This window comes from Coptis chinensis, chromosome 9, assembly GCF_015680905.1.
Source record: "Coptis chinensis isolate HL-2020 chromosome 9, ASM1568090v1, whole genome shotgun sequence".
Taxonomy (NCBI): Eukaryota; Viridiplantae; Streptophyta; class Magnoliopsida; order Ranunculales; family Ranunculaceae; genus Coptis; species Coptis chinensis.
In genome coordinates this window covers 74,258,122-74,284,104 of record NC_141464.1, presented here as the reverse complement: position 1 = coordinate 74,284,104, position 25,983 = coordinate 74,258,122, and the positions used below count along the sequence as shown (strand labels likewise).

At 36.1% G+C, this 25,983-nt stretch overlaps 2 protein-coding genes and 1 pseudogene across 3 annotated transcripts; all 3 read left to right on the top strand.

Annotated features, from left to right (window-relative positions):
* The first annotated feature begins 17,020 nt into the window (after nucleotides 1–17,020).
* On the top strand, nucleotides 17,021–19,181 carry LOC147477985 (UDP-glycosyltransferase 76B1-like; annotated as a pseudogene). Its single transcript, XR_015208458.1, has 2 exons — nucleotides 17,021–17,698; nucleotides 17,863–19,181. The product of XR_015208458.1 is annotated as a UDP-glycosyltransferase 76B1-like (transcript).
* A 130-nt stretch (nucleotides 19,182–19,311) lies between these two features.
* On the top strand, nucleotides 19,312–22,631 carry LOC147477984 (uncharacterized). Its single transcript, XM_086583632.1, has 3 exons — nucleotides 19,312–19,748; nucleotides 19,849–21,839; nucleotides 22,352–22,631. Exons 1-3 carry the CDS (start codon nucleotides 19,688–19,690, stop codon nucleotides 22,445–22,447), a joined length of 2,148 nt encoding a protein of 715 aa, XP_086439758.1. The 5' UTR covers nucleotides 19,312–19,687; the 3' UTR covers nucleotides 22,448–22,631.
* A 1,286-nt stretch (nucleotides 22,632–23,917) lies between these two features.
* On the top strand, nucleotides 23,918–25,428 carry LOC147477983 (uncharacterized). Its single transcript, XM_086583460.1, has 2 exons — nucleotides 23,918–24,055; nucleotides 24,394–25,428. The coding sequence occupies exon 2, from the start codon at nucleotides 24,415–24,417 to the stop codon at nucleotides 24,946–24,948; it is 534 nt and encodes a 177-aa protein (XP_086439586.1). The 5' UTR covers nucleotides 23,918–24,055; nucleotides 24,394–24,414; the 3' UTR covers nucleotides 24,949–25,428.
* The last annotated feature ends 555 nt before the right edge of the window (nucleotides 25,429–25,983 follow it).

Genomic DNA, 25,983 nt, shown 5'->3' with positions numbered 1-25,983 from the left:
CACAAGTTTAGCAACAAAAAAATGATAAAGCATCAAATCTTTAGTATCAACATGAATAGCTCTATCAGCACCTGTTTCGACTAGGCAACCTGAAAGGTACAGTTGCATCATTCTCCCGATCACCATCACTTTTTAACTACTTTTCTACGTTCTTCATTTCTTTCGTCACCACTTAGTGTTTTGATCATATTTGGTAGAAACAACACCCATAGCTAATCTAGCTCTAAGTGTATAAACACATTGACCACTTCCCATACTCACTGCATTCACTTCACTTGCTAATCCTGCATCTATTATACATAGTAATGATTGTGGCTTTAAATCATTAATCATCGAACTCTAGACGTAAGTAGCTCCCTTGTATACCTTATACCTTATAATGTGGTGATAGTTTGCATACAATTCACTTTATGCCTAGTTCTCATGGAAGAGTGGGATATGAATGCTCAAGTTAGATAGTAAAATTCTAATAAGAGAGAAACGGTCGACAGTACAGACAAATATTGAATCAAACTATTCAGTAGGTTTAGAAAAATACACGTTCAAATCAATTATGCTATCCATAACTTCCATCACATAAAGAGATGGCCTTACATCAAGTTGCAGTATGAAATACTTACAACCAGTTGGTCTTTGAGAGGCTTGCCACCCAATTATGCGATGTAACATAATGTAGTAGCTATTTCTTCAACATTTGGATAGGTCTAAGATGATTTCTCATCATTCTGGATTCCAAGTTCAGCTGCAAACCTATCAACTAAAAAATAGATTACGCTAGTTATGATTTCGTCATATTCCAAAGGTGATAGAAACATTAACTGCATGTCTGCTTTCTATATTTTCATCTCTTGTGTCATTAAACAAATATTATCATCTCTTGTGCGGGTAAATAAATAAATTATTACTGTGATCCTTTGGTTGCAAAGCCTAGCTGATTGAGTGTGTTACTTAAGTCAAGTAGCACAGCCACTTCAGCACCCGAAAAATCTCATTGTTTGGCTTCCAAACCACTCATTAATTGCCAATCTTTGGATACTTTCCTAATCCAAAGATATTAAGTACCACATGAAAAAGAAGACAACCAGCTGACATAATATAATGTTGCACTATGCATCTTAGGTTTCAATGAGTGGGAGAAAAGCATAATTCACATACTAACACTTTATAAATAGCATATCCAAAAAAGGCATATATGCAATTTAATTGACACAGTAGAAGTCCTTACACATTTCATTCATCACCACACACCCAATAGTTTAATAATTAATCCTCACACATTTCATTCATCATCAAACACTCAGTAGTTTTATAATTTTATTTATTATGGTAAATCCAAAATTTCACATTCTCTGCACAACATCAAAATTTCTCTATCTACAATGCATGAGTTATAAACCACCTTTTTTTTCAAGAATGCATCATCTAGCTAGCACTATCAGCAATACTCAATTACTTTGTGTGTTCATCACATTTAATCCAGTATAGTGATTCTATTGAAAGGAAACCAGGTAACAAAGTAAGAGCAATCAACTGACAGGGATTAACTAACGTGTAAAATTTGTGCTGCTTACAAAGGTTACCCTCATATGGATATTATTCTCAACTGGTGTGACATGTATCAATTTAATTAACAATTTCTAAGGCATTTCGTGTTGCCACCAAATTCACATTTATAGGGCAACCTGTCAGGAAACTAAGTTAACCAACAAATAAGAATGAGGCAAAAGGTCATGCACTTTAGAAAAAGGGGAGGTGAACATGATGGTTCCAATGAAAATGACCCAAAGTGGAGAAACTCGAGATGAGAGAATGACGGAGAGCTTTTAAGAATACGCACTGATATATATGTTAATAATCTAAGTTGGCCATCTGCAATTAATATTCTAAAAACTATTAAGTTACGGAAAAAAAAATAATAATGTGCATCTTAACTACAATTATATATGTTAGTTAATCATCTGAACTCCTATAAATTCAAAAAGAGTTTGCCACCTCAATTTATTTGCATGTCACTATATGTCTTATTATTCATACTCTAACAAACTTAAGCTAATGTGTCTGAAACAGCTCCAAAGAAGCTCCTTAAGCTAGCACGTTTATATGAAACATTTGTGATGATGAGAATACTTGGGTAGTTCTCATTCTCCCGATTCATATGCAATTTAACAAATATTTGGGTAGTGATTAATCCTAACTTAATTGCTCATCTTAAAAGGATTTGAATTATCATTTTATTTTTCTTGGGAATGAGGCATCCCATGTGACGATCTTTTTCGATAATGTTATGTGTTGGTTTTAGTTGGTGATCTTCTTGTTCTTCCTTTGTTATTGACATACGATACGTGATATTATTCCAGAATACCATACACACGAAAAAAACATTATGTAATCTCACATTATCTAATTTCATGGTGACATACTATAAATAAAATTCATCTTTATAAAGTGTGTCACATGAATGACTTACACATTAATTAAACATCTACTATACATGAACACTTGAAACAGCAAAAAGGAACTAAACAAATTAATTACCTGTTATTTCGATATATCAAGAAGTATATTTGTTACTTAAGCTGAGTCCCTATTAGGCCTTGCAGTAGTAAGCCAAAAACCATTATCTCAATCAAGAGATGTAGTAAAAACTAAAAAGGCAAATACAAAGAAAATCAGTGTATCAAGGAGCAGAAAATCGAAAATGGGTTAATAAATGATGTTTAATTAACTAAAATATCCTTCGATACTGGGGTTGAGGTGAGTGGTTTGAAGACTGAGTCATCAGCTTCGTCAAACAATTGAAAGGAAAAGAAGGAGAGGAGGTTTTTGAGAAATGAAGGAAAGGCGGGAGAGAGAATGGAAGTTGGAGGGAAGTGGGAGAGAGAGAGAGAGTACGCCAATGATTTGAGGAGAAAATCGTGGGAAAATTTGTTATTTCCTGCTGGTAGATTTCACCAGCAAATGTGCTGGTGAACAAATTCTGACTCGATTGCATCCTACCCCCTCAGAGTTAGTTAGTTCATTTGATCACCGTCGAACAACTTTTTCATGAACAACAATATTTTCCCAAAAATACAAAAGCTCAGGAGTGGAATATATAATCTAAAGTATTAATGTTTCATCAAAATCATATTTCAACCATCAAAGAAAACACAACTGATTCCAGGACCACTCCCATTTTGGCCTAGTGACGGTGTCATTATAAAGTAGTCCCTCTCTAGTAGTTTTAGTAGAAAGAATTGAAGCTTCTTTAGAAGGTTTTCTAGATTTAAGTTCTTTTAGGTACCCGATTTCACCATTATCGATAGTGTTAACTCAACTAGAAGAGCACCATGATTTTGAGTCCAGCACATATAACTCATTGACGAATTATCTATCCCCAAGGCCTCAATATCTCCTTTTCAACCTGAATAAATGAGTTAAGATACTTCGTTGAGAAAATGTATTTGTAGAAAAGTTGGTTCATTATATAAATGAGTCTTCGCTTTCTTCCTCTTCAAAAGGTAATGATGCATGTGTTGATCAAGACGAGGAGTCAGCATTGTCGTCTTTAGAAGAAAAAGGCTAGGGGATAATGAAACGAGTGATTATGGGGAATAGGAAGACGAAGAAGAGCTTGTTGAGGAAGATGGGCATTGGATTATGAAGAAGGTAATGAAAGTTCTGGTATGAAATCTACAACTGCTCCTATGTCATGTTTTAAGATTGAAGATGTGGTTGCCCAAGTTTCTGTGACTAATTTTGTGGTTGGTAATGTTTTATTGAATCAAAAGTGTGGAAAAGAAAGGGGTTTGTTGGAAACAACGGAAATTGTTGTCAAAGAATGTACTGTGAATGAAAATATGGTTGAACTAGTACTTGGGATACAAGGGCAAGCTTCTGATAGGGGCTTTCACACTAAAGTAGTAATGGTGAATTCGTTGGACTACAAAGATAACATACTTGTTGATGACAAGTTCAGTGAAGGGTTTACTAACTTTGTTGAAGGTGATTCAGTTTCCTTTGATAATGAAGTTGAACATGAAACAGTTGTTGGACTTGATATGCTGGAAGATGAATACATATCCCATTTTAGCCGAGGGGAAGATGAGGCTACTGTGACGGCTAAACCGAAGTGGTGGGAATCTGATAGTGAATAAAGGGGCATACGCCCTTGGTTTGGCCTATATATCAGAGGGGGCGCACGCCTTTGGACTATTTTTAGTCAGGTCTTTTATTTTCAAAAGGTTTTAATCGGTGGACTTTAAGGGTCTTTTAGTCATTGTTTGTTTAAGTGTTTGGGCGCCTATTTAACACTATGTTAGGGTTTGTAAAAAACACTTCTTGTTTATATTCAATTTATTTGATCGACTCTTGGTTAAAGATCGACTATTTTATCGATTCTCGGTTAGAGATCGATTATTTTAGATTGTTTGAGAGCTAACGCTACATTACTCCTTACATCGGTTCATAATCAAATGATCTTCTAATTGAGAATGTGGATAGTGATGGAATTACAAACAATGAAATGTTTGTTGAAAAAAGCATGGAGGATGTCGTTGAGATTTCTCATGATTTACCAATCTGATGAGCATCAAACACTAGCAGTGGAAGATGCATTAAAGGTAAAAAGTTTTAAAACTTTGAACTTTTTTGATGTGAAGAAAAAATTCATTATTTTTAAATTGAGTAAAAATTAAGTTTTGTGAACTGGGATTTAAGAACATGGTTTGATGAGATACTAATGAGAGGATGTATTATCCTGATTGGTGATCAAAAGAAATTTATCGATTGGGATTAACCAAAGTTTATGATGTTTATTAAATGATTGAAAATTACATGGATCCAAATTTTTTTCTATATTGGAGGAAAGATTAAATTGGTTGGTTTGCGCTGCTTTTTGTTTGAAAGTTTCGCATATCCGTTCCTTGACGTCTTTGCATATTTATTAATGGCGAAGAATCTATGTTTTTTTTCTAGAAGATATTTGTTTGTGCACGTTGTGACATCGAATTCTTTTCATAAAGCTATGCAAGTTAGTCAATGGCAAAGTTCGAATCGACTTGAGACATGGACTTTTGTTGTTCATCTTTTGTCTTTATCATTATTAATATTGAAAACTTAATGTCCTCCAAGGCGAAGAATGATAGGGAATAAAGGGTGCACGCCCTTGGTTTGGAAAATCGGAGGGGGCTATCTCTTTGGACTATTTTTAGTCGATCCATTGTCTTTTTTATTTTGAAGGGTTTTAATCATGGACTTTTAACTTTAAAATGTCATTGTTTGTTTAAGTGTTTGAAACCTATTTAAAAGGCTATGTCAAGGGTTTGTAAAAAACACTTCTTGTTTATATTCAATTTATTTGATCGACTCTTGGTTAAAGATCGACTATTTTATCGATTCTCGGTTAGAGATCGATTATTTTAGATTGTTTGAGAGCTAACGCTGCATTACTCCTTACTCTTACATCATAATCAAATGATATTCTAATTGAGAATGTTACTACTAGTGATGGAATTACAAACAATGAAATGTTTGTTGAAAATGAGCTGGAGGATGTCGTTGAGATTTCTCATGATGTAGGCGCATTGGTGGATTTATTGGATAAAGTATATGTGTATATAGTACTGAAACTTCAGGGGCTACTAGGGAGATCGAATTATTTTGTCACAAGATGTAAGGTCAGAAAACCATATTGAGTAATGTTCTTAGAACTTGTGAACTGGAAGAGAACATGGTTAGCAGAGATACTAATCTTGAGAATGAAGTATTGATCGAAAATTTTTGGAGATTTTAGGGGGGGCAATGGGCTTACCCCACTTGCTAAGTGAGATCCTAAAGTGTGGCCTCTGTCGATAAATGATGAAAAATACATAAGCCAAATTTTTTCCATATTTGATCAAAAATTAAATTCAAATTCCTTCGTACTCTTATGGAATCAAGTGTGTGCTTAACATCAACAAATTCACACCAAAATTCAATTACAAAAACTAAGCACTACTGAAAAGCTAGTCTTCTTACATTTCTAGCTGTGAAATCACTAATTAAGTCTTCATAATCAAGTTTTTCTACTAAAGACTTTTCAATAGATAACATAGCTAATTCATTTAATCTTTCTTGAGACATGCTCGATCGAAGATAAGATTTGATCAACTTCAGCTTTGAAAAACTTATTTTTGCAGATGTGACGGTAACTGGTATAGTCAACAAAATTCTGTATGCAACCCAAGCATTTGGAAAACAGTTATCTCGTGACTTCAAATGATTTAGCACGTCCATTGCTTTCTTTGTGTTATCTGGTAAAAGTTTTCTCATGATTCTTAACTCTAAAAATAAATCTATCCCGTCAATATCAGAAACACCGATATGTTTCAAAAACTCTTCAAGATTAATGCAAGAAATCTTTAAGCTATTTATATCTGCAACCTTTAACTTCTCTAAATCAAACAAGAATCCAAAAACTTGATGTGTTTTCCTTTGAATTCAAAGGAATCCAAAAACTGAGGCTTGTGAGGGCAGGGGTTTATTTCAAGTAGTGTACTTTGAATTCCTTTGTGTTTTCCTTTTATATTAGATCTATTGTCATACCCCTGCCCTCTTATATCACCAATATCAAGGTTAAGAGTGTTTAAAACATTTTTGAGTGTATCAAAGAGGCCCAGTCTTGATGTGTCATCATCCACCTTAAAAAATCCTAAAAAGAACTCTTCAACCTTTAGGCAACTTGATGTAACATCTACAAATCAAATCACAAGCAACATTTGCTCTTCATGACTAATATCCGTGTACAATCAAGTATTACTGAAAATTACCTGGTTTCTTTGATTTTTTGGACAATGGTTTTCTTCACCTCACTTGCTAACAACTCTGTCAACTCATTTTGAATCTTGTGGCTAAGATAATGATAATGGATTTCTTTACTTTAAATGTGTCGAATGTGCTCTTTTAGTATTGGATCAAATTCAACAATCATTTCAATTAAACTTAAAAAAAATCCCATTGTTCTCATCATAAATCTTCTCATTCTTTCCACGAAAAGCCAAATTACCTTTAGCAAGTGCTTTCACTAAAGAAAGTATTTGTAGTAACACATGTCGCCAATGTTCCCTCTCTTTGCTGATTTCTTCTTGCTTTTTTTTTGTCAATTGTTTCATTATTGTCAAATCTCTTTTTTAGTTCATACCAACTATTCCAATAAAGAAGATGCTCTGGAGATGATTGATGCTCTGAAAGCCTTCTACTTAGGTTATTAAAAAAAAAAAAAAAATACCCGCATTTGTCCAATTGAGAAGTGTTCGTGTGTTGATTGAACAACTTATACAACAAAAACAAAAGACCCTGTCCAAAGAAACATAATATACGAGCCAAGTTCTATCTTTTTTAAATCCATTTGGCATTATTCGAGTGTAATGCTTCGAAGAGAAATGTCTACCAAGGTAAAAACATAGGGGAAAATCAACATCTAATAATTCTTATAGGACCCTTTTCATACAAGTAAATCTCTAAGATTTTGATCAATATTGTCCCAATTTTTGGATCAAAGTAGTGGATAGGTACATGTTATGTATTCTCATTTGTATCTTGATCGAGATGTTTCATTCACTAAAGGTTCATCATTATCATTCACCAAAGGTTCAACATTTTCATTCACTAAAAAGGTTCAACATCTTCATTCACCAAAGCTTCAACATCTTATTATTCTCAATTTCATTTCTCCATTATCATTATAAATTATATTTTTTGTTCGACGTTAACCCATTGTTTAACTTAAACTTTCTACTTTTATCCTTTGTAAACCAAAAATTTAGTATATCTCCCCTTTGGGATTGACATGTAGAAACCAAAATCTTTGCTTTTTTCGGAAAAATTTTATCAGAGCGAGAAAAGATACTTTCAAAAGCGGAGGATTTTCAAGGCATGATTACAAAGCTTGACAATTAAAATTCAGAAAACAATCAAACAATGATATGATTAATTAAAATAGAAACAACCCTAATTATAAATGTTTACACAAAATACATACAAAACAATAGCTATTAATGTCTAGTCATCTCAAACAAAAAGAAAAGATAATTAAATAGAACCATAGAATAGTTTAAAAAATACTTACTTTGCAAATAAGAGTGATTAAAGTTTTAAGGAATTAATATGTATCAATTAATTAAAGTAGTAAACAAAAGACTACTACTTACTTGGGAGTTGTAGATATACTGTTAAAAGAGATAGGAGTGGAGACCGTGGAGTGCAAATTGGAGAATTGAGAGATTTTTGGAGAATAAATGAGTTTTAAAGAGAGATGTAGAGAGGAGAAATATATAGTCGTGGAAAACAAACCTCTGTACAGTTTAGTATCGATGGGGTTTTGCCCTTTTGGGCTTTGTGTAATATATGTTTAATGATTTATGTTAGGGCTAAATTTGGAGCCAATGTTGGCCGAAAAAAGAACAGTAGGATGTTTGTTTATAGGATGTTTGTTTGCAAAAAAAAAAATACAAAAAAAAAAAAAAAAAAAAAAAAAAAAAAAAAAAAAAAAAATTTGACCACAACTACTTTCAACCATGGGGATCCTAATATTGGGCAAACTTTCGGGGCCCCATCCGGCTGCCCGTGTGGGCTGTTCTCAGGGCTGGCCCTAATTCAAACGTTACAGTTGTAATGGTAGCTATGGGGGCCATCGTAGTACTTTTTGTAATCCTGGGATTTCATCATCTTACAAGTATGCAAACCGTGCTACGCATCGGTTTTTTAAGTCTTGAAACCCATCCCTCGAGATCGATAATTAGTATGGTTTCTTTGGATTCTAATTGTAATTATATAAGAGAGACTCATCTATTTATTTTTTTAAAATAAAATGGGAGATAATTATGTTATTTAAGTGATATTAGGGATGTTCTTTTAAATTATCAATAATAAAATAGGACTTGTGTTTAATTTCAATGTGAGAAATGAGGGTAATTATTTAATTTAAGTATTAATAAAAAAAAATACTTTGTTCAAATTATATTAATAAAAGTGTAGCTTATTCTAAATTTAGTGAGAGAGTTGTTTCTAAATTAAGTAAATAAAGAGATCTTAAATTGCCTACTCGATATTGGGAAGGGTATTCTGGAAAACCCGACTCTCATATAGTGTAGATACAAGTGTGCAAACCGTGCTACGCATCGACTTTTTAAGTCTTGAAACCCGTCTCTCGAGATCGATAGTTAGCATAGTTTATTTGGATTCTAATTATAAATAGTAATTGTATTATATATGAGAGACTCATCTATTTATTTTTTTAAACAAAATGAGAGATAGTTATGTTATTTAAATAAAACTTGTTTTAATTTCAATGTGGGAAATGAGGGTAATTATTTAATTTAAGTGACATTAGAGAGGTGTTTTTAAATTATTAATAAAAATAGACCTTGTTCAAATTATATTAATAAAAATAGAGATTGTTCTAAATTTAGTGAGGGAGGTGTTTCTAAATTAAGTAAATAAAGAGATTTTAAATTGCATTTTCAATATTGGGAAGGATATTCCGGAAGACCCGGCTATCATATATTTTAATGCATAGGAAAGCATCTACAAATGATTCATTAGCAGCTATCCACTAATCCACTCATCCGTGCAATTCGTTAGGGCAAAGGAGAATGGAGTCTCATCATTTGCCAAGAAAGAATATAGCACCAAAGGGAAAGAGCAGATTGTTGAGGATGAATTTCGTGTCAATCCATCATCTTTTGCATTCTGAGGGACAAAGACTTGTTGATCTCTATCGAAGACGGGTGTGAACAGTAGAGTTACATCGAGAAGTTGAGATGGCAGGAAGGTTTAGCAACAGCTCTCTTAAACGATGTAGCTAGTCTTGATACAAGTACAGCAGAGAGCCAAGAGAGGACTTGAGTCACAAGAGAAGAAGCTGAGGGGCAAGCGGGGGATGTCACCTGGTCCATCGGTTTTAGAGTTTGGTCCTGTCACTGAATGCAATTCAAATGGAAGCTCTACTCCGTTAAGGCGATCAAGTCGAATCCCCGCGATAGTAATATGTTTTTGAAATGTGATGATCTGGATGAACAGCTTCCTATTGCTGCATTTTGCATCTTCTGACACTTCTGTCCAATATGTTCTCTGCTGATGTTCGTTTTGTAGAACTTAGCTAACCGTTGACTGTTGTTAGTTTGAATTGTTCTTTAGAGTGTTACTGGAGAAGGCAATTACCATTTAATCCGTGATTTGTGATGGTTTGGAACAGTGTCCTGTTTTTGTTTTTTGTTTTTTCATTTTGCACCTTCATAACATTTCGGGCAAGCCAAATTGTACTAAAGTAGGCCTCTTGTGAATGTGCCTACTAGAGTAGATTTTCTTACTGGATCACCGCCTTTAAGAGTGGATTTTCGTGCTGAAATGACACCTGAACAGTGCTTCAAGGCTTCTGAATTAGAGCATCGTGATCGGACTTGTTTACTGAACAGAGTAAACGCGATGAAAGGCAAGCATGCTAACAAGTAAACAGAGGATCTGGCATTACCAAAGAGTGATAGTGAACATCTAATTGAAGTTAAATCAGAGAGTATTTGAAAATTGTAAATTTTATTGAAATTGTACTGTTAAGGAGACATGAATAGGCTAGCCTTTGTACTTGTGTGTAACTATGGGAGAAGACAGATAGGAAGGCGCGGGCGCGCCCTGGTCGGTTCGTTACAGAGGTTCGACAGAATTGTGTGTTTCTATAAAGAGAAGACTCCACTCTTTTAGAAACAATACAGACGAGTGTGCACTCATGTTGTGCCTATATAAATCCCTATAACACAACCCTAATCATATATCAAAGCAATAAACTCTTTCTTCTCCCGTGGACGTAGGTTGCCGCATTGGCACCGAACCACTATAAATCTTGTGTTTTGTATCTTTGATTGGTTGTTGTTTTCTACATGATATCAGAGCAGAGCGCTTAATCTCATCTCTAAATCAACCTAAATAAGCACAAAACACTATGACAGATCCAAAACCAAACCCAAAGTCTGTTGTAACAACAGAGACTGATTCTAATCCCGGTTGGAAGCTGTTATCAATTCTTTTGAATGGAACAAACTATATACCTTGGTCTAGAACTGTTTCGCTATCTCTGGGTGACAAGAGGAAATTAGGGTTCATTAATGGTGCAAATGTGTGTCCTGCCATTGATGATGCCGAATATGAGAATTGGGTTTCCAATGATCAGCTTGTTGATCTTGGTTACTCAATTCGATGGAGTCAACTATTACTAGAATTTTTACTTTCTCTGATTTTGCAAAGGAGATGTGGGATTCAATTGAAGATTTATACGAAAACTAGAACAATTATGCCCGTGTTTTTGAACTTCAACTTGCAATCGGTGCTTTGCAACAAGGTGAGAAGACTTTTACAGAACACCTTGGAAATCTGAAGAAATTGTGGGATGAGTTAAACATATATCGTCCACACCACAGATGCTAAGACTCTTTTAAAATGGGCTGAAAAGGATAAAATCTTCACAATATTTCGTAGTCTTAAACCAGAATATGAAAATCTGGAAAGCAATATTCTAATGGAAAGCACTCTTCCATCACTTGCTGCTGTTTGTGCAACTATTCAGAGAGAAAAAATAAGGAAGAAAACCATGAACTCTGAGGTAAAGTCTTCAATCTTTGAATCTATTGTATTACTTGCAGAAAACGATTTTCGAAAGAAGTCACGGGGTTGAAAAAGGTAAGGGAAAAAGGGAACCGTCTCACTGTGATCATTGTGGAAAAAACTGGCACACCAAGGACCGTTGTTAGGAATTACATCCTCATCTTTAAAAGGAACTATCCAAGAAAGATCATGTCGCAGTAGTTAAAAGACATCAATTTCCAACTCAGATATTAGTCATCAATTGAGTCAAATTCTCCAACAACTCACTAAGTCCATGCCATCTAGCAAAGGTCAGTATGTCTCAACTCATGTGTCAGGTAATTTACATGTCTATTTTACTATGCCAGAAAATAGTAACTCATGGATAATTGATTCGGGGGCTACTGATCATATGGCTAATTGCCCTGCCTCTATCCATAATTTTGTGTCCAAAACTGAAAAACATAATATTTCCATAGCCATTGGATCCACCGTCCCCATTCTAGGTAGTGGTCAAGTGGATTTTTTTAATCAAAGTCTCAAGAGTGACGCTCTAGTTGTTCCTTCCTTCCCTGTTCAACTTCTATCTTTTGGCAAACTTACAAATTCTTTATATTGTGATGTCATTTTTTCTCCTAACTCTGTCATCTTTTAGGATCGAAAGTCAAAGAGGATGATTGGTGAAGGAATTTATTCCAATGAGCTCTATTTGTTGAAGTCGCATAAGAAAGTGTCAAGCTAGCGGCTTACTTAAGAGTCGCATTTTGCATAAAAGACTTGGACATCCATCTAGTCATGTCCTATCAAATTTGTTTCCACATATTTCTATAAACTCTAATGATGTTTGTGATGTTTGTCAATTTTCTAAACAAACTCGTTTACCTTTTTCAAACTCGCATACTATGTCTAATAATTTGTTTGAGTTAATCCACTCTAATTTATGGGGACCAACTCCCGTTAATTCTTATGATGGCTATAAGTATTTTGTGTTGTTTATTGATGATAAATCTTGTGCTACATGGTTATATTTGTTGAAATCGAAGACTGAGGTTGTGAATGTTGTCAAAGATTTTCATAATATGGTTACTAATCAGTTTGGTGCAAAAATCAAGATGTTTAGATCTGACAATGACACTGAGTTTTGCAAAGGTCTATTACCTGAGTACCTTCGTAGCCAGGGGATAATTCATCAAACTAGATGTGTTGGCATACCTCAGCAGAATGGCGTGGCTGAAAAAAAAACAGACACCTTTTGGAGACCACTTGTGCTCTTATGTTGGGCATGAATGTTCCTAAGCAATACTGGTCTCATGGCGTCTTAACTGCTGCTTATTTGATTAATCGTCTTCCCAGTCGGGTTCTTGGTTTTAAATCACCATTGGAAATGCTCAAATCTAGGCCACTTGGATCTCTCTCATCTGTGAGTTTTTGGTGTGTTTGTTATGTGCATCAGCAAGCTATTCATCGAGATAAATTCAATGCTCGGGCTACTCGATGTATTTTTGTTGGTTATTCTACCACACATAAAGGCTACATATGTTTCAATCCGACAACAAGAAAACTAGTTGTCTCACGTGATGTACGATTTGTGAAATCTGAAGCTTTCTTTCAAGATCCAGCTATGCCTAGGAATCAGTCCCAGGGGGAGTGTTTGACTGATTTGGCACCTCTCCCAACAGTTATGACAGATTTGGCACCTCTCCCAACAGTTGGTGAAGGTATGGTTCCTATCCCAGTGGTTGGTGAAGGTATAGTTCCTGCTGCAGAAGTTATTGAACCTATTAAAGTTATGGGTTCTACTGAAGAAAGGCACGGACTGAAGAAAGGACGTGGGCGCACTCACAAACTGAGCAGCTAAGGGGTGTGCGCCCTAGCTCCTGACGACTTTACAGACATAGAGGCGCGGGCGCAAAGACTCTAGTGCTCCTCCAACCCCTTCAGTTTCTCGACAATTTGAACGAGAGAGAGAACCTCTAGTAACTCTCAAGGATTATTATAAATATGATAGAGAACTACATCCTCCAATGACTCACAAGAACTTTTAATCATTGCATGACGTTTCAAATCCTCTACAGGAGTATATAACGTATGCTAATATCACTTCATCTCATCATGTTTTTTGAGTAGAGTCGATGATGTGCAAAAACCCAAGAACTTTAGAGAAGTTAACTCTCGTCCAGTATGGAGAAAGGCGATGCAAGACGAACTTCGTGCTCTAGACGAGAATAAAACTTGGGAGATTGTTATGCTACCTTACGGGAAGAAAATAGTTGATTGTCGTTGGGTGTTCAGAAACAAGTTCAACAGTGATGGTTCCTTATAGAGGCCTAAAGCTCGACTCGTTGCAAGGAGATTCACCCAAATATATGGTCAGGACTACAAGGAGACTTTTGCACCAGTTCCAATTTCCAAAGATGAACACGTTTAGAGTTCTTATATCTCTAGCTGTAAATCAAGACAGTAAATTATTTCAGATGGATGTTAAAAATACATTCTTACACGGTGATCTGAAAGAAGAAGTGTATATGAGCATCCCACCTGGACATCCAAAGGAGACTAAGGTTGGATTAGTATGCAAGTTAAAAAAGGCTATGTATGGACTTAAACAATCTCCACGAGCGTGGTATGTCAAGCTCAGTTCTGCTCTAGCTATGACCGGTCTTAAGCGGAGTGATGTTGATCCTTCCCTATTTGTTAAGTCTAGCAGGTCAAGCTTGGTTGTTGTTCTTCTTTATGTTGATGACATAGTTATCACAAGTAATGACTATATCAAAATCTCTAAGCTCAAGGATTTACTACACAAGAAATTTGCCATCAAGGATCTGGGTATTATGAAGTACTTTCTTGGGATCGAAATTACTTATTCAAAAAGAGGAATATTTCTTAATCAAAGAAAGTATGTGTTGGATCTTTTGAGTGAAGCAAGAAAGCTGGGGGTAAAACCATTTGATTCTCCAACTGACAGTGGAGCCAAGTTGGACAACACTGGTGATCTTCTTACTGACACTAGTCAATATCAGCGATTAGTTGGTAAACTAATATATTTAACTATTACGGCCAACCAGATATTTATTATGTAGTAAGCTTGGTTAGTCGTTTTATGTATGCTCCAAGGACTCCACATATGAATACAGTTTCTAGAATACTATAGTATCTGAAAGGGTCCCCAGGCAGAGGTATTTGGATGCGGAAAAATGGGCGTACATCTATTACTGCCTATACAAATGCTGATTGGGCAGGATGTCCAGTTGATCGGCGGTCTACTTCTGGTTACTATATTTGTGGGAGGTAATTTGATCACTTGGAAGAGCAAAAAACAGAATGTAATGGCTCGTTCTAGTGCTGAAGCAGAGTACAAGGCTATAGTTCCACCACCAGTGAAATCATATGACTTCACGCTCTTCTGAATGATTTATGTTTTAATTTGCCTCTGCCAACTACACTTTACTGTGATAATCAAGCTGTTATGCACATTACTGCAAATCCGGTATTCCATGAGATAACTAAACATATTGAAGTTTACTGTCATTTTGTGTGTGAAAAAGTGTAGTCTAACATTGTCACTACCTCCTTTGTTCGGAGTGACCAACATCTTGCAGACATTTTTACCAAGGGACTTCCAGCATCAAAGTTCCATGATATACTCTCCAAGTTAGGCTCGCTGGATATCTTCGCACCAACTTAAGGGGGAGTATGGGAGAAGATAGATAGGAAGGTGCATGCGCCCCTCATATTGTGAATGATGGAGACGCGGGCGCGCTCTGGTCGGTTCGTTATAGAGGTTCGACAAAATTGTGTGTTTCTATAAAAGGAAGACTCCACTCTTTTAGAAACAATACAGACGAGTGTGCACTCATGTTGTGCCTATATAAATCCTTGAACACACAACTCTAATCATATATCAAAGCAATAAATCTCTTTTTTCTTCCGTAGACGTAGGTTGGCGCATTGGCACCGAACCACTATAAATTTTGTGTTTTGTCTCTTTAATTGGTTGTTGTTTTCTATAATAACTCCTCGTCATTTCCTTAAATGAAACACATCTAGAAAGAGTTTGTTGTACTATTGTCCCAAGTTGTTGGGCAATACTGACAAAGCATACGTGAACCAAAAATCTTTCAAGATTCATCGTATCATTATCACTAGTATGATGCATGTGCGTCTGTTGTTTTTGTGCCCAAACTAAATGTTGTTGAGGCAATACTGACAAATAGGGGTGTCTCTTTTTGCCGAATTTCCGATTTTTCCGAAATCCGACCCGAAATTGGTCTGGCTCTGGGTATAGTTTTCATGGGCCGATTTTCCAATTTTCCGATTTTAAAAATTCGAAAAAAATTGGATCGGATTTGGATATAATTCTAAAATCCGGTCCGAAATTCAAATTTCCGATATTATTGCCAATTTATTCGAAAATATATACTTCTCTCACTATCCACTTGATTAGATCTCGACCGTTCATTCATTTTCTAGTTTTTACTTCCAAAACAAAACAAAAACATAACCTAGCCGCTATTTCCCACTTGAATTGGACCACTCCATCGTCATTACATTCGTCTGCCATAACAACAATGATATGGAAAAAATGTCATTGAGTCATACAATGACTTCAGGCACCAATCCAAAAGCCAAATTCCAATAGATAGAATATTATGTAAAGCTACTTAGAGTCCAAGACCATAATCCATTATTTATCGCACACTTCACGCTTCAATTTCCACATAACCTAAAAAAGATTGAAACATTACAAATACCCGGACCTCAACAAGAATGCAATGCTTTCTATTGGTGGGCCGCAAGTTTCTTTTTTCTCGTTTTTTCTTTGGATCACTTGTTTGAATGAAAATGGGTTTTCAAGAAAAAACAAGTCACAGATTGTTGTTGGTACATTGGTGTTGTGGACATGGTTTTTCTCCCTACAATGAACATTGGTATGATATTCCAAAAAATAATTGAAAGTAAAGAGATCTTTGAAAATTTACCAAGTATTCGAATTTCCGAAGTTATTCGAAATTTCGAAAGTTCCGAAATTGGAAATATATTTTGAATCCGAAAAAAAATTGAATCGGATTTGGCTATCATATTAGGTTCTGAAAAAAAATTGGAAAAATTCCTAAGGAGGTTAATCCGATCCGATCCGAAGTCACCCCTACTGACAAAGCATACATGATCTTTCCAAATTCAACATATCATTATCACTATCATGATGCATGTGCTGATGCACATATTGTTCTTATGCCCAAACTAAATGAATAAGACAGTAAGAGTAATATCGTAAATATAGAAAAACAACATGAATATAACCGTCTTAAAAAGTGTGACTAAGAGTCACAAATCACAAAATAGAAATATATGATAGTACTGCCGGACTGTAGGTTAGGTCAGGATTTTTAAATTAGTAAAATATATACTGTCATGAGACCTACCACCTATAAAAATTAGTCGGAAGACGCTGAGTTGGCTTGTTTCTCTCTCATGTCCGTTTACGAAAAATCCCTCTAAGAACGGGACTCAGTCCTACGATATGCGTCAATTCATTAAACTAACTAAGTTTTTTTTTTATAAAAGGAAACATTCAAACACAATCAGTGTAAAACATTACGTCCTTCATTTACAGTTAACGACATAATGGATCAGGAACGCCGTAGAGTGGTGCTATTTCCATGCCCATTCCAAGGCCACATAAATCCTATGCTTCAATTGGCTACTATTCTTCACTCTCACTCTAAAGGTGCCTTGTCTATAATAATAGTCCATCCTGAATTCAACTCTCCCAACTCTTCTAATTACCCAAACTTCACCTTCTTACCAATTTCAGATGGCTTATCTGAATCTCAGCAGGCCCATTCTTCCATTCATGATGCCATGCCTATGCTTCCTGTTCTTAATCAAATCTGTGTCTCCCCTTTTAAAGATTGCTTGGTTAATAAGATATTATCCCAACAACATGAACCACCAGTTGCTTGTATCATAGCTGATGCCCTTATGCATTTCACCCAACATGTTGCTGATAGTCTTAATATCCCCAGGATTGTTTTAAGGACTAGTAGTGCCATAACCTTTGCTGTGTTTAAAGTTCTCCGCGGAAAAGATTATTATCCCATTAAAGGTTAGTTTCACTTGTCCCTCTTATATGTTTTTGGTTTTGGATTCATCATACCCTGTTTACCACCAATTTGAAGTCCTTTGTAGCACAGGAAAATACAGTGTAGTTGCGTCCTTTGTACAAAAGTTGACATGTATCTTCTTATTTGTACCTATTTTTGTATCTAGAATCTGAATTTGAGGAACTAGTACTGGAGCTGCCGACCTCCCAAGGGTCAAGACAAACGATGCAGAAGGATTACCTCAATTGGCTATTGATATGGTCGAGCAAACCAAAGCTTCGTCAGGATTAATATGGAACACCTTTGAATTACTCGATCAATCGGCACTGGAAACTGTTTGTCAAGAATTTTCCATACCAAACTTTCCAATAGGCCCATTCCATAAACTCACACCAGCTTCTTCTAGCAGCTTACTGACACAAGATTTTAGTTGCATTTCCTGGCTGGATAAACAAGCTCCTTCGTCCGTCATTTACATTAGCTTTGGTAGCTTAGCTGCTCTAGATCAAGCTCAATTGGTGGAGATAGCTTTGGGGCTTGCCGATAGTGAGCAATCCTTCTTGTGGGTGATCCGACCTGGATTGGTCAGATCGTCTAATGATGATAAGGCCTACGAGGACCCAACAAATTTCCTTCCACAATATTTCAATGAGATGATACAAAGTGGAAGAGGTTGCATTGTGAAATGGGCACCTCAGCACGAAGTACTAGCCCATCCAGCAGTGGGAGGTTTCTGGACACACAGTGGTTGGAATTCGACATTGGAGAGTATATGTGAAGGTGTACCAATGCTATGTTGGCCATTCTTTGGTGATCAGATGATGAACGCCCGGTGTGTGAGTCAGGTGTGGAGGGTGGGACTCCAGTTGGAGAATGAATTGGAACGCAGCGAGATTGAAAGATTTATTAAAAGGTTAATGGTGCAGGAGAATAATAAAGAAAGGGAGGAGATGGTGGTGAGGGTCAATGATTTAAAGGAGAAGGCAGAGCTATGCCTAACAATAGGAGGATCTTCCTACCAATCTCTAGAGAGCTTGATAGATTACATCTTCTCATTTTAGCATTCCTCTATTTTCTTTGAAGACTATTGTGAATGTTTTGATTACAATAGAGGTTGGAGTTGCGGAACATTGTGTTAAGGTTCAATGTCACCTTTGTCGACAATGGTAGCAGTCAAGCTGGATATCTTCGTAATGTGGGACAACAATGTTTTTTTTTCTCTATAGTTTTTGTAATGCCTTTCCTTGTTGAGTCCGGTTCCTCTATAACCGGGTACTCCACACACATACATCTCGTATCTCGGCGCACACACACATCTCGAAGCACACATACAGGTATCGAAGCACATACACATATCTCGAATTCGGATCAACAGCGAGATAACACGGTTACAGAAATGATCTCTGTATCCTGTATCCGGTTGTAGAGATCTCGAGTCCTTCCTTGTTGCACTAAATAATGTTATCTTAAATCTTTGTCAGTAGCTATTACTTCGTTTGCAATGGCAAAAGATCCAAGTCATTTCCCACCATTATTTTCCGTAAAAGGACTCACTAAATCAATCCTTGGTCAGATTATTTTCTATTAAAATTGGCATAATATGAAATGTGGCACATAGCAATTTCGCCGTGGCACTAGAACTTAGCATTGCCAACCAAAATTTTGATGAACCAGAAAATAATCCAAACTACATTAAAATTCAAGATTTGAATAAATTTCGTTTATTTTACATTCTACATACTTAGTTGGGCTGTAATTCCTGTAAATAATCGGAGTATTAGACATATAAATTTCAACCCTCTCAAAAAACACACACAAAAGACACCTCATCTCATCTCAGATTTTGGGCCTTATATATAAACAACTCCCTCACTCTCCAACGGTCATCTTCCACTAATTCAAACTCCCAACGGTAACTAGATAGAGAGAACCAAAAAAAAAAAAAAAAAAACAAGAACAGAGAAACTTTCTTGCAAATTCAAGAAGATCAGATGGATGATTTCAAGAAGAATTCTTCAATACCCACTCCCATCAAAGCTTCTTCACATTCAGGTATAAATTCTTCTCCTCATTTCTCCGTAAAGTTTTTCACTTTCTTGAATATATTGTTACAAAACATTGATTTTTATTTTCTTTTCTTTAATTTTTTCAGTTTTGAAGCATAGTCTAAAAGAAGGAAACGAGAACAGCCAAACAATGGGTTCTTCAAGATTACAAAACCCTAGTCCAAAGAAGTCTATTCCTTCAATGCATTTCATGTCACCAACAGTTTCTGCATCTTCAAAGGTGAAAAAGAAAGTTTTAGTAGAAAGAAACGAGGCTGCTTCGACGCATAGTTCAGTAGATTTGAGTTCTTATAGATACCCAAGTTCACCATTATCGTCGTCTTCGACACCATTACCTGAACCAAACCAGTGTCATGATTTTGAGTCTAGTCCTTATAATCCATTGACCAATTACTTATCCCCAAGGCCACAGTTTCTTCTTTATAACCCGAATAAACGTGTTGAGATACTTCGCCGTCAAGAAAATATGTTGAAGAAAAAGGGGGGAGAGTTGGTTGATGAGGCGATGTCCTCGTCACATGATTATGAGTCTTCGCCTTCATCTTCATTTTCGTTTGGAGAAGACGTGGGGGGAATGAGTGATTTTGAGGATGAGGATGAGGATGATGAAGGGCTTGTTGAAGAGCACTGGTTTGTGAAGAAGGTAATGGAAGTTCTGTTTGTTATTGGTGTGTTAATTGTTTCTACATTATATATTTCTTCTATGAATTCTACAACTGGTCCTATGTCATATATCAAAGAGAGGTACTTAAAGAGTGGAGATGGTTTTTTGCAAGTTTCTTTGAATGATAGTGTGGTGGGGAATGTTTTCTTGAATCAAACACAAGGAAATGGAAGGGGTTTGATGGAAAGAAGTGAAAGTTTTGTTAATGAAAGTATTGAGAATGAAGATATGGTTGAACAAGTTCTTGGGGGTAAACAAGGGGAAGTTTCTGATAAGGCTTTTCAGACTCAAATTATGGAGATTACGCAGGACTACAAATACGGTATACTTGGTGTCAAGCTGAGTAGAAGGTTTATTGATAACAAAGTCAAAGATGAGGCAATGAGTTTCTGGGAGTTGTTGGATCAACTGCCATTTGAGAATGCTACCACCAGTGGGGGTATGATTAGGGAAGATGGAATGGTTGGTGAATATAAAATGGTGGAAGATGAAGTAGTTTCAAGTTTTGATCAAGTGGAAGATGATGCTAACATGAAGAAGTCGAAGTCGAAGTCGTGGGAATTGAATCGACTTCTGATTGAGAATGTCAGTACAAGTGATGGAATTGAAAAGGAAGAAATGGTTGTTGAACATGAAGTGGAGGATGTAGTTGAAATTTCAGACGATATGGGCGTAATGGTGGAGTTATGGGATAGAGAGGATGTGCGCGGTACTGAATCTTCAGGAGCTCCTCCTAGGAAGCTTGAAGTAATTTGTCAAAAGATACATGGTCACAAAATAATATTGGGTGATATTCTTGGAACTTGTGATATAGATGAGAACTTCGTTAGCAGACATAGTGATCATGCTATGAAGGATGAAGCGATGATTACAGTCATAATGTTTGCTATTGTGGCCATTGCAGTATATTCTGGAGTCCAGGAACTTGGTTGTGTTACACGTAGGAAACCATCCCTAAGTGTTTCTTTACCTGCTATCTACCCATCTAAGGAATCTGATACTGTAAAGGAGGATGGAGGCTTATCAGTAGAAGAGAAAGAAGATAGCATCAAGGAGAAAACAGAGCAGGTTGTTGAGGATGGATTTCATGTCAATCCATCGTCTTTTATGCATCCTGAGGGACAAAGACTTGTTGAACTCTACCGTAATCGGGCACCAACAGTAGAGTTACTTGGAGAATTCGAGGTGGCAGGAAGGTTTACCAAAAGCTCTCTCAAAAGTTGCAGTCATAAACCCAATCCAGCAGAGAGCCAAGAGAGTAATTTACTTGAGTCACAAGAGAGGGAGAAGCTGCCACTGAAGTGGGGGATGTCATCACCTGCTGCTAGTCCATCTGTTTCAGAGTTTGGTTCAGTCACACAATTCAATTTTAATGGAAGCTCTACCCCTAATGACAAAAGTGCGCTAAAGGAGGTATATATCTATCTATCTGTCTATCACAGTATATGACTTACACTTTACCTGTGATTGCTTGTGACATGTAGACCAAAATGCATTTCAGTTTAAAATGTTCGTGTGTTCCTTGGGAAATAATGCCCATGTAACTGTGTCGATGCACTAACAGTACATATACATGAGACTATGAGAGCACCTACCTATTAGACACAAGTGACAGAACAACATTGTGAGATACTAAGAGTTAACGATATAATTAGGTGAATAATTTTGGTTTATAGTGCCCCCTTACTACTATGGTCAATCAGTTTCAAAGCTGATCTGATCTGTTTTGCAGAACAAACTGATTGGGAAATAGTCATCAGAATTTGATGCAAAATCCAGTCGTAGAAAGTAGATATTAGACGATATTTTATGCTTTTGATTTGATGAAAGCATAGTAGTTTTTATTGTAAATATGATGCAAGAAATTTTCTTTGAAGCACAAAATGATGAAAAGTCTAAAATATTCTTTCATGTGCATTGAACAGGAGTCCCGTGGTGGAGAAAAGTTTAGGACTACGGCCACTACTCCACTGAGACGGTCAAGTCGAATCCGCAGCAAGACAGTTGTGTCCCCGCGATAGTAGTAGTAGTGTGATTTTGGAAAGTGATGATAAGAAACAGCTTCCTGTTGTTTCATTTTGTAACTTCTGACACTTACGTCCAATATGTTCTCTGTAGATGTTAGATTTGTAAAGCCTTAGCTAGCCGTTTTAAGTTTGAAATTGTTCTTTTAAATGTCAATGGAAAATGCAGTTACCATTTAAATCTGTGATCTGTGATGATTTGGAACAGTGTCATGTTCTGCACCTTCTGACCATTATTTTTTTTTTGTCCGGGAAAGCCATACTAGAAAGGATTGGGCGTGGCATTTGTGAATGCGCCAAAGGCTCGAGTCATTAGAGTTGCAAGAGGCACGGGTCGTTTCTAGTACAGTAGTACTCAAACAGTCAAACCATATATACTGCCTTCAGCATTCCCTCTCTAAGCATTCCATTAGATGTTTTTTTCCCTCACAAGGCATATATACACCTTCTCCTTGATTTTTCAACACATTGACATCCGTGAATGAGAGGCTTGTGAGAAAAAAAAAATATTCAATTCATTCCATTTTTTCACCAATGTCAAAACCAGAACTATCACGACACGTGGCACATCATGGTTTGACCTGAGTTTCACTAGTGCAACTTCTCAAAAAGGGTTGGTACTTGGCATTCTATGTATTCTAATTGTTCTCCAACAAATTTTACCAAAGTTTGTTGATAAATAAATTGTACAACAGTCAACAGTACAACTATAGAAATTAAAGCAGTTGGACAAGAAGATTTCATCATTATCTCTCCTTCAGCCTCTTCTTCAACCTTTATAGACACTCTTCAGATCTTAGTCCCAGCTGATGTATATACACTTGTTCAAATTTGGCAATAAGGATCAGAATAAGATTCATAGTCCAGGAACCACTTTAATTCAATCTGCAAGTATGCCACATGGCAGACCTATTACTGTTACTTCACTATAATTCTATAAATAGTTAAATACACTTCAACATTGGAATATTTGGGGTACCCAGAGTAAGCAAATTAAAATGGAGTAATGATTTGAGAAGACACCTCATTCATGTATGTTGAACAACATACAGAATCCCTTTATACATAGCTGCCTCTTCCATCTCTTTCAAAAACTTTTCCTTTTTTCTCTCTTTTTTCAATGAACAAGACTCCTAGAGCATCAAGCCATCAAATCCATCAATATTCATATCATCACACAATTACGAAAGTTAATAATATAACACTGAAGTCTCTGAAGCTGTTCATCACAGCATTTCTCTTGGGCAAACTTCTGTCATATTTTGTCTTTTTTATACTTTTCATGACAGCGAAAGAAAGAGTGGAGTCATTGTCTGTTGTTCTATGCTGAACGCCTGTACTACTCTTTACTACTTTTTAGCTAGATAAAGCTGCAGTACATCAGTTGATCAGTGATTAAACCAATCAGTTCTCCCCCATCTTCTCAATAAACAGTTGTCTTATCAGAAACTTTAAGATCAACAGAGAAATAACGACTTTAGAAGTTATTTTTTTGCTATAAAAGGAGGGTATATGGTTTAGCGCTACTTGGTGTTTCTAGTTAGCCTGCTGCCCGGCTCTTTATGATCACTTGGCTTTGGTAAAGAATTCTGAAGACCAGAGCAGGTAAAAACCTTTTATTGAAAATCTGGTACCTTTTGGTTTTTGGTTTTGTATTGTGTTTTCTCTTTTGCATGTGCATAGATATTATATAAGTCTATTAGAAAATGTGATTTTTGCAAGGTCTTACTTCTGGCCTTTATTATGTTTTGAAGACTAGTTGGTTTATCTGAAAGTACTTAATTGAGAGATCAAGTCGCTAGCTGTGGTTTTGCCAAGATTTTAAGCAGAAAACGGTCGATATTGTATGATCATCACTGTAATGAAACATGTTGTGTGTGCATTTTCTGAAATATCCATTTGAGAATTTATTTGAAAACTCTGCTTTTTGGTGGCCGGTTTAGGTGCATTTGAAGTAGTCATCAATGGCAGATAGATATTCTTACTATACTAACAATAGTACTAGTCGGGGGAGATCACCAATTAGAAATGAAGATTTTGATGAAGAAGATGTTTGGGATGTTGTAAGGAAAGACAACAATTCCAAGGGAAGGAAACCAAAGGATCCTTCACCTGTTTCTAATCTAAGGCGCATTCCAACTGCTTCAAAAATGATTCTAAGAACTAAATCATCCATTAATGGAGCCAAGATGCAACAATCAGCACCTGTTAACATTCCCGACTGGTCAAAGATTTATAGGAAGAATACACACAAGAGTACTCAAAGTTCATGGACTGATGATGATACTAATGATGATCATGGTAGATATAATGATGATGAAGTTGATGATGGGGATGAGGATGAGTGGGTGCCTCCACATGAATGGATTGCTAAGAAGCTTGCAAGGAGCCAAATTTCATCTTTTTCTGTGTGTGAAGGAGCTGGCAGAACACTTAAAGGTAGGGATCTTAGTAAGGTGAGGAATGCAGTTCTCACAAGAACAGGATTCCTTGAGTAATATCCAGCTATCCATACATTCACATATCCATCCATCCATCCATCCATCCATCATCATCATCGGAATTTCATGGTTCATTATCATCATCATATAAGTGACATTGGTTTCTGTTAACTTCTGTTTTTATTTGTGTAAGATACCTAAGTATACTCAGTACTCAGTAGTGGATTATGTAGATTATTATGTAGTAAAGTCTTACTTTACGTGTTTGGTGGGACATTTTGAATTATCTGCTTTGGCTGTGGGACTAATGTAGATTGGTTATAGTGATTTTGGTGAATGGTGACCCCTAGACACACCTTTCTTGGTGTCATACACCGGGTAAAGAAAGGGACTAATTAACTTCTTTGGATTTGGGAATGGTGGTATTTTGTATAAACAAATGTTTGCAACTGAGTAAACAAGTGCTTAATTGTTGTAAAAGGATCAAACTTATCTTTTGTATTTGGCTGATTTGTGAATGTTGTGTATTTTGGTTCTTGTGATTGGATGACAGGTACCCTTAACCACCTTCCATTATGCTACAAATGTTTATTGTATTAAAGAACTTAATGAATTCTCTGCAATGTTTTTGTATCTTAATTGCTATGTCAAAAGGTATATAGGACATATGTTTTTGTCTATTATGCCGCTTTGTGAGCTTCTCCTATTAAACTAGGATTTCAATCAATTTGTTCTTAGTATAGTTTGTGGACTATGGATCATGGTGATGGTCGGAATGAATAGAAAATGAGAGAAACATAGATAGAGGATGTGTAGAATGGATACACCATAAAACATTTCAATGTCATATATTAAAAAAAGAGGAACTTAAAATCTTAAATGCCTAAAATGAGCATGACCGACATTATAAGTATTCGAATCAATTAACAGTGTTCGTGTTTTATGAGATTAATTACCCTCATTATCAGACACTAGTAAAGTAGTAAATGTGGCTAGCAATAGAATAAAAGATGACTGGGGGTACTGGGACGGCGAGGCTCCTTGTAAAGAAGTTATTTCTGGATTTAAATGTGCTTCTCTAGACGCAAAATA

Coding starts and splice junctions, on each gene's coding strand:
- LOC147477984 (XM_086583632.1), top strand. CDS start 19,688: ATGGATGATTTCAAGAAGAATTCTTCAATACCCACTCCCATCAAAGCT. Junction 19,749..19,848: donor CAAAGCTTCTTCACATTCAG/GTATAAATTCTT, acceptor TAATTTTTTCAG/TTTTGAAGCATAGTCTAAAA. Junction 21,840..22,351: donor ACAAAAGTGCGCTAAAGGAG/GTATATATCTAT, acceptor TGCATTGAACAG/GAGTCCCGTGGTGGAGAAAA.
- LOC147477983 (XM_086583460.1), top strand. CDS start 24,415: ATGGCAGATAGATATTCTTACTATACTAACAATAGTACTAGTCGGGGG.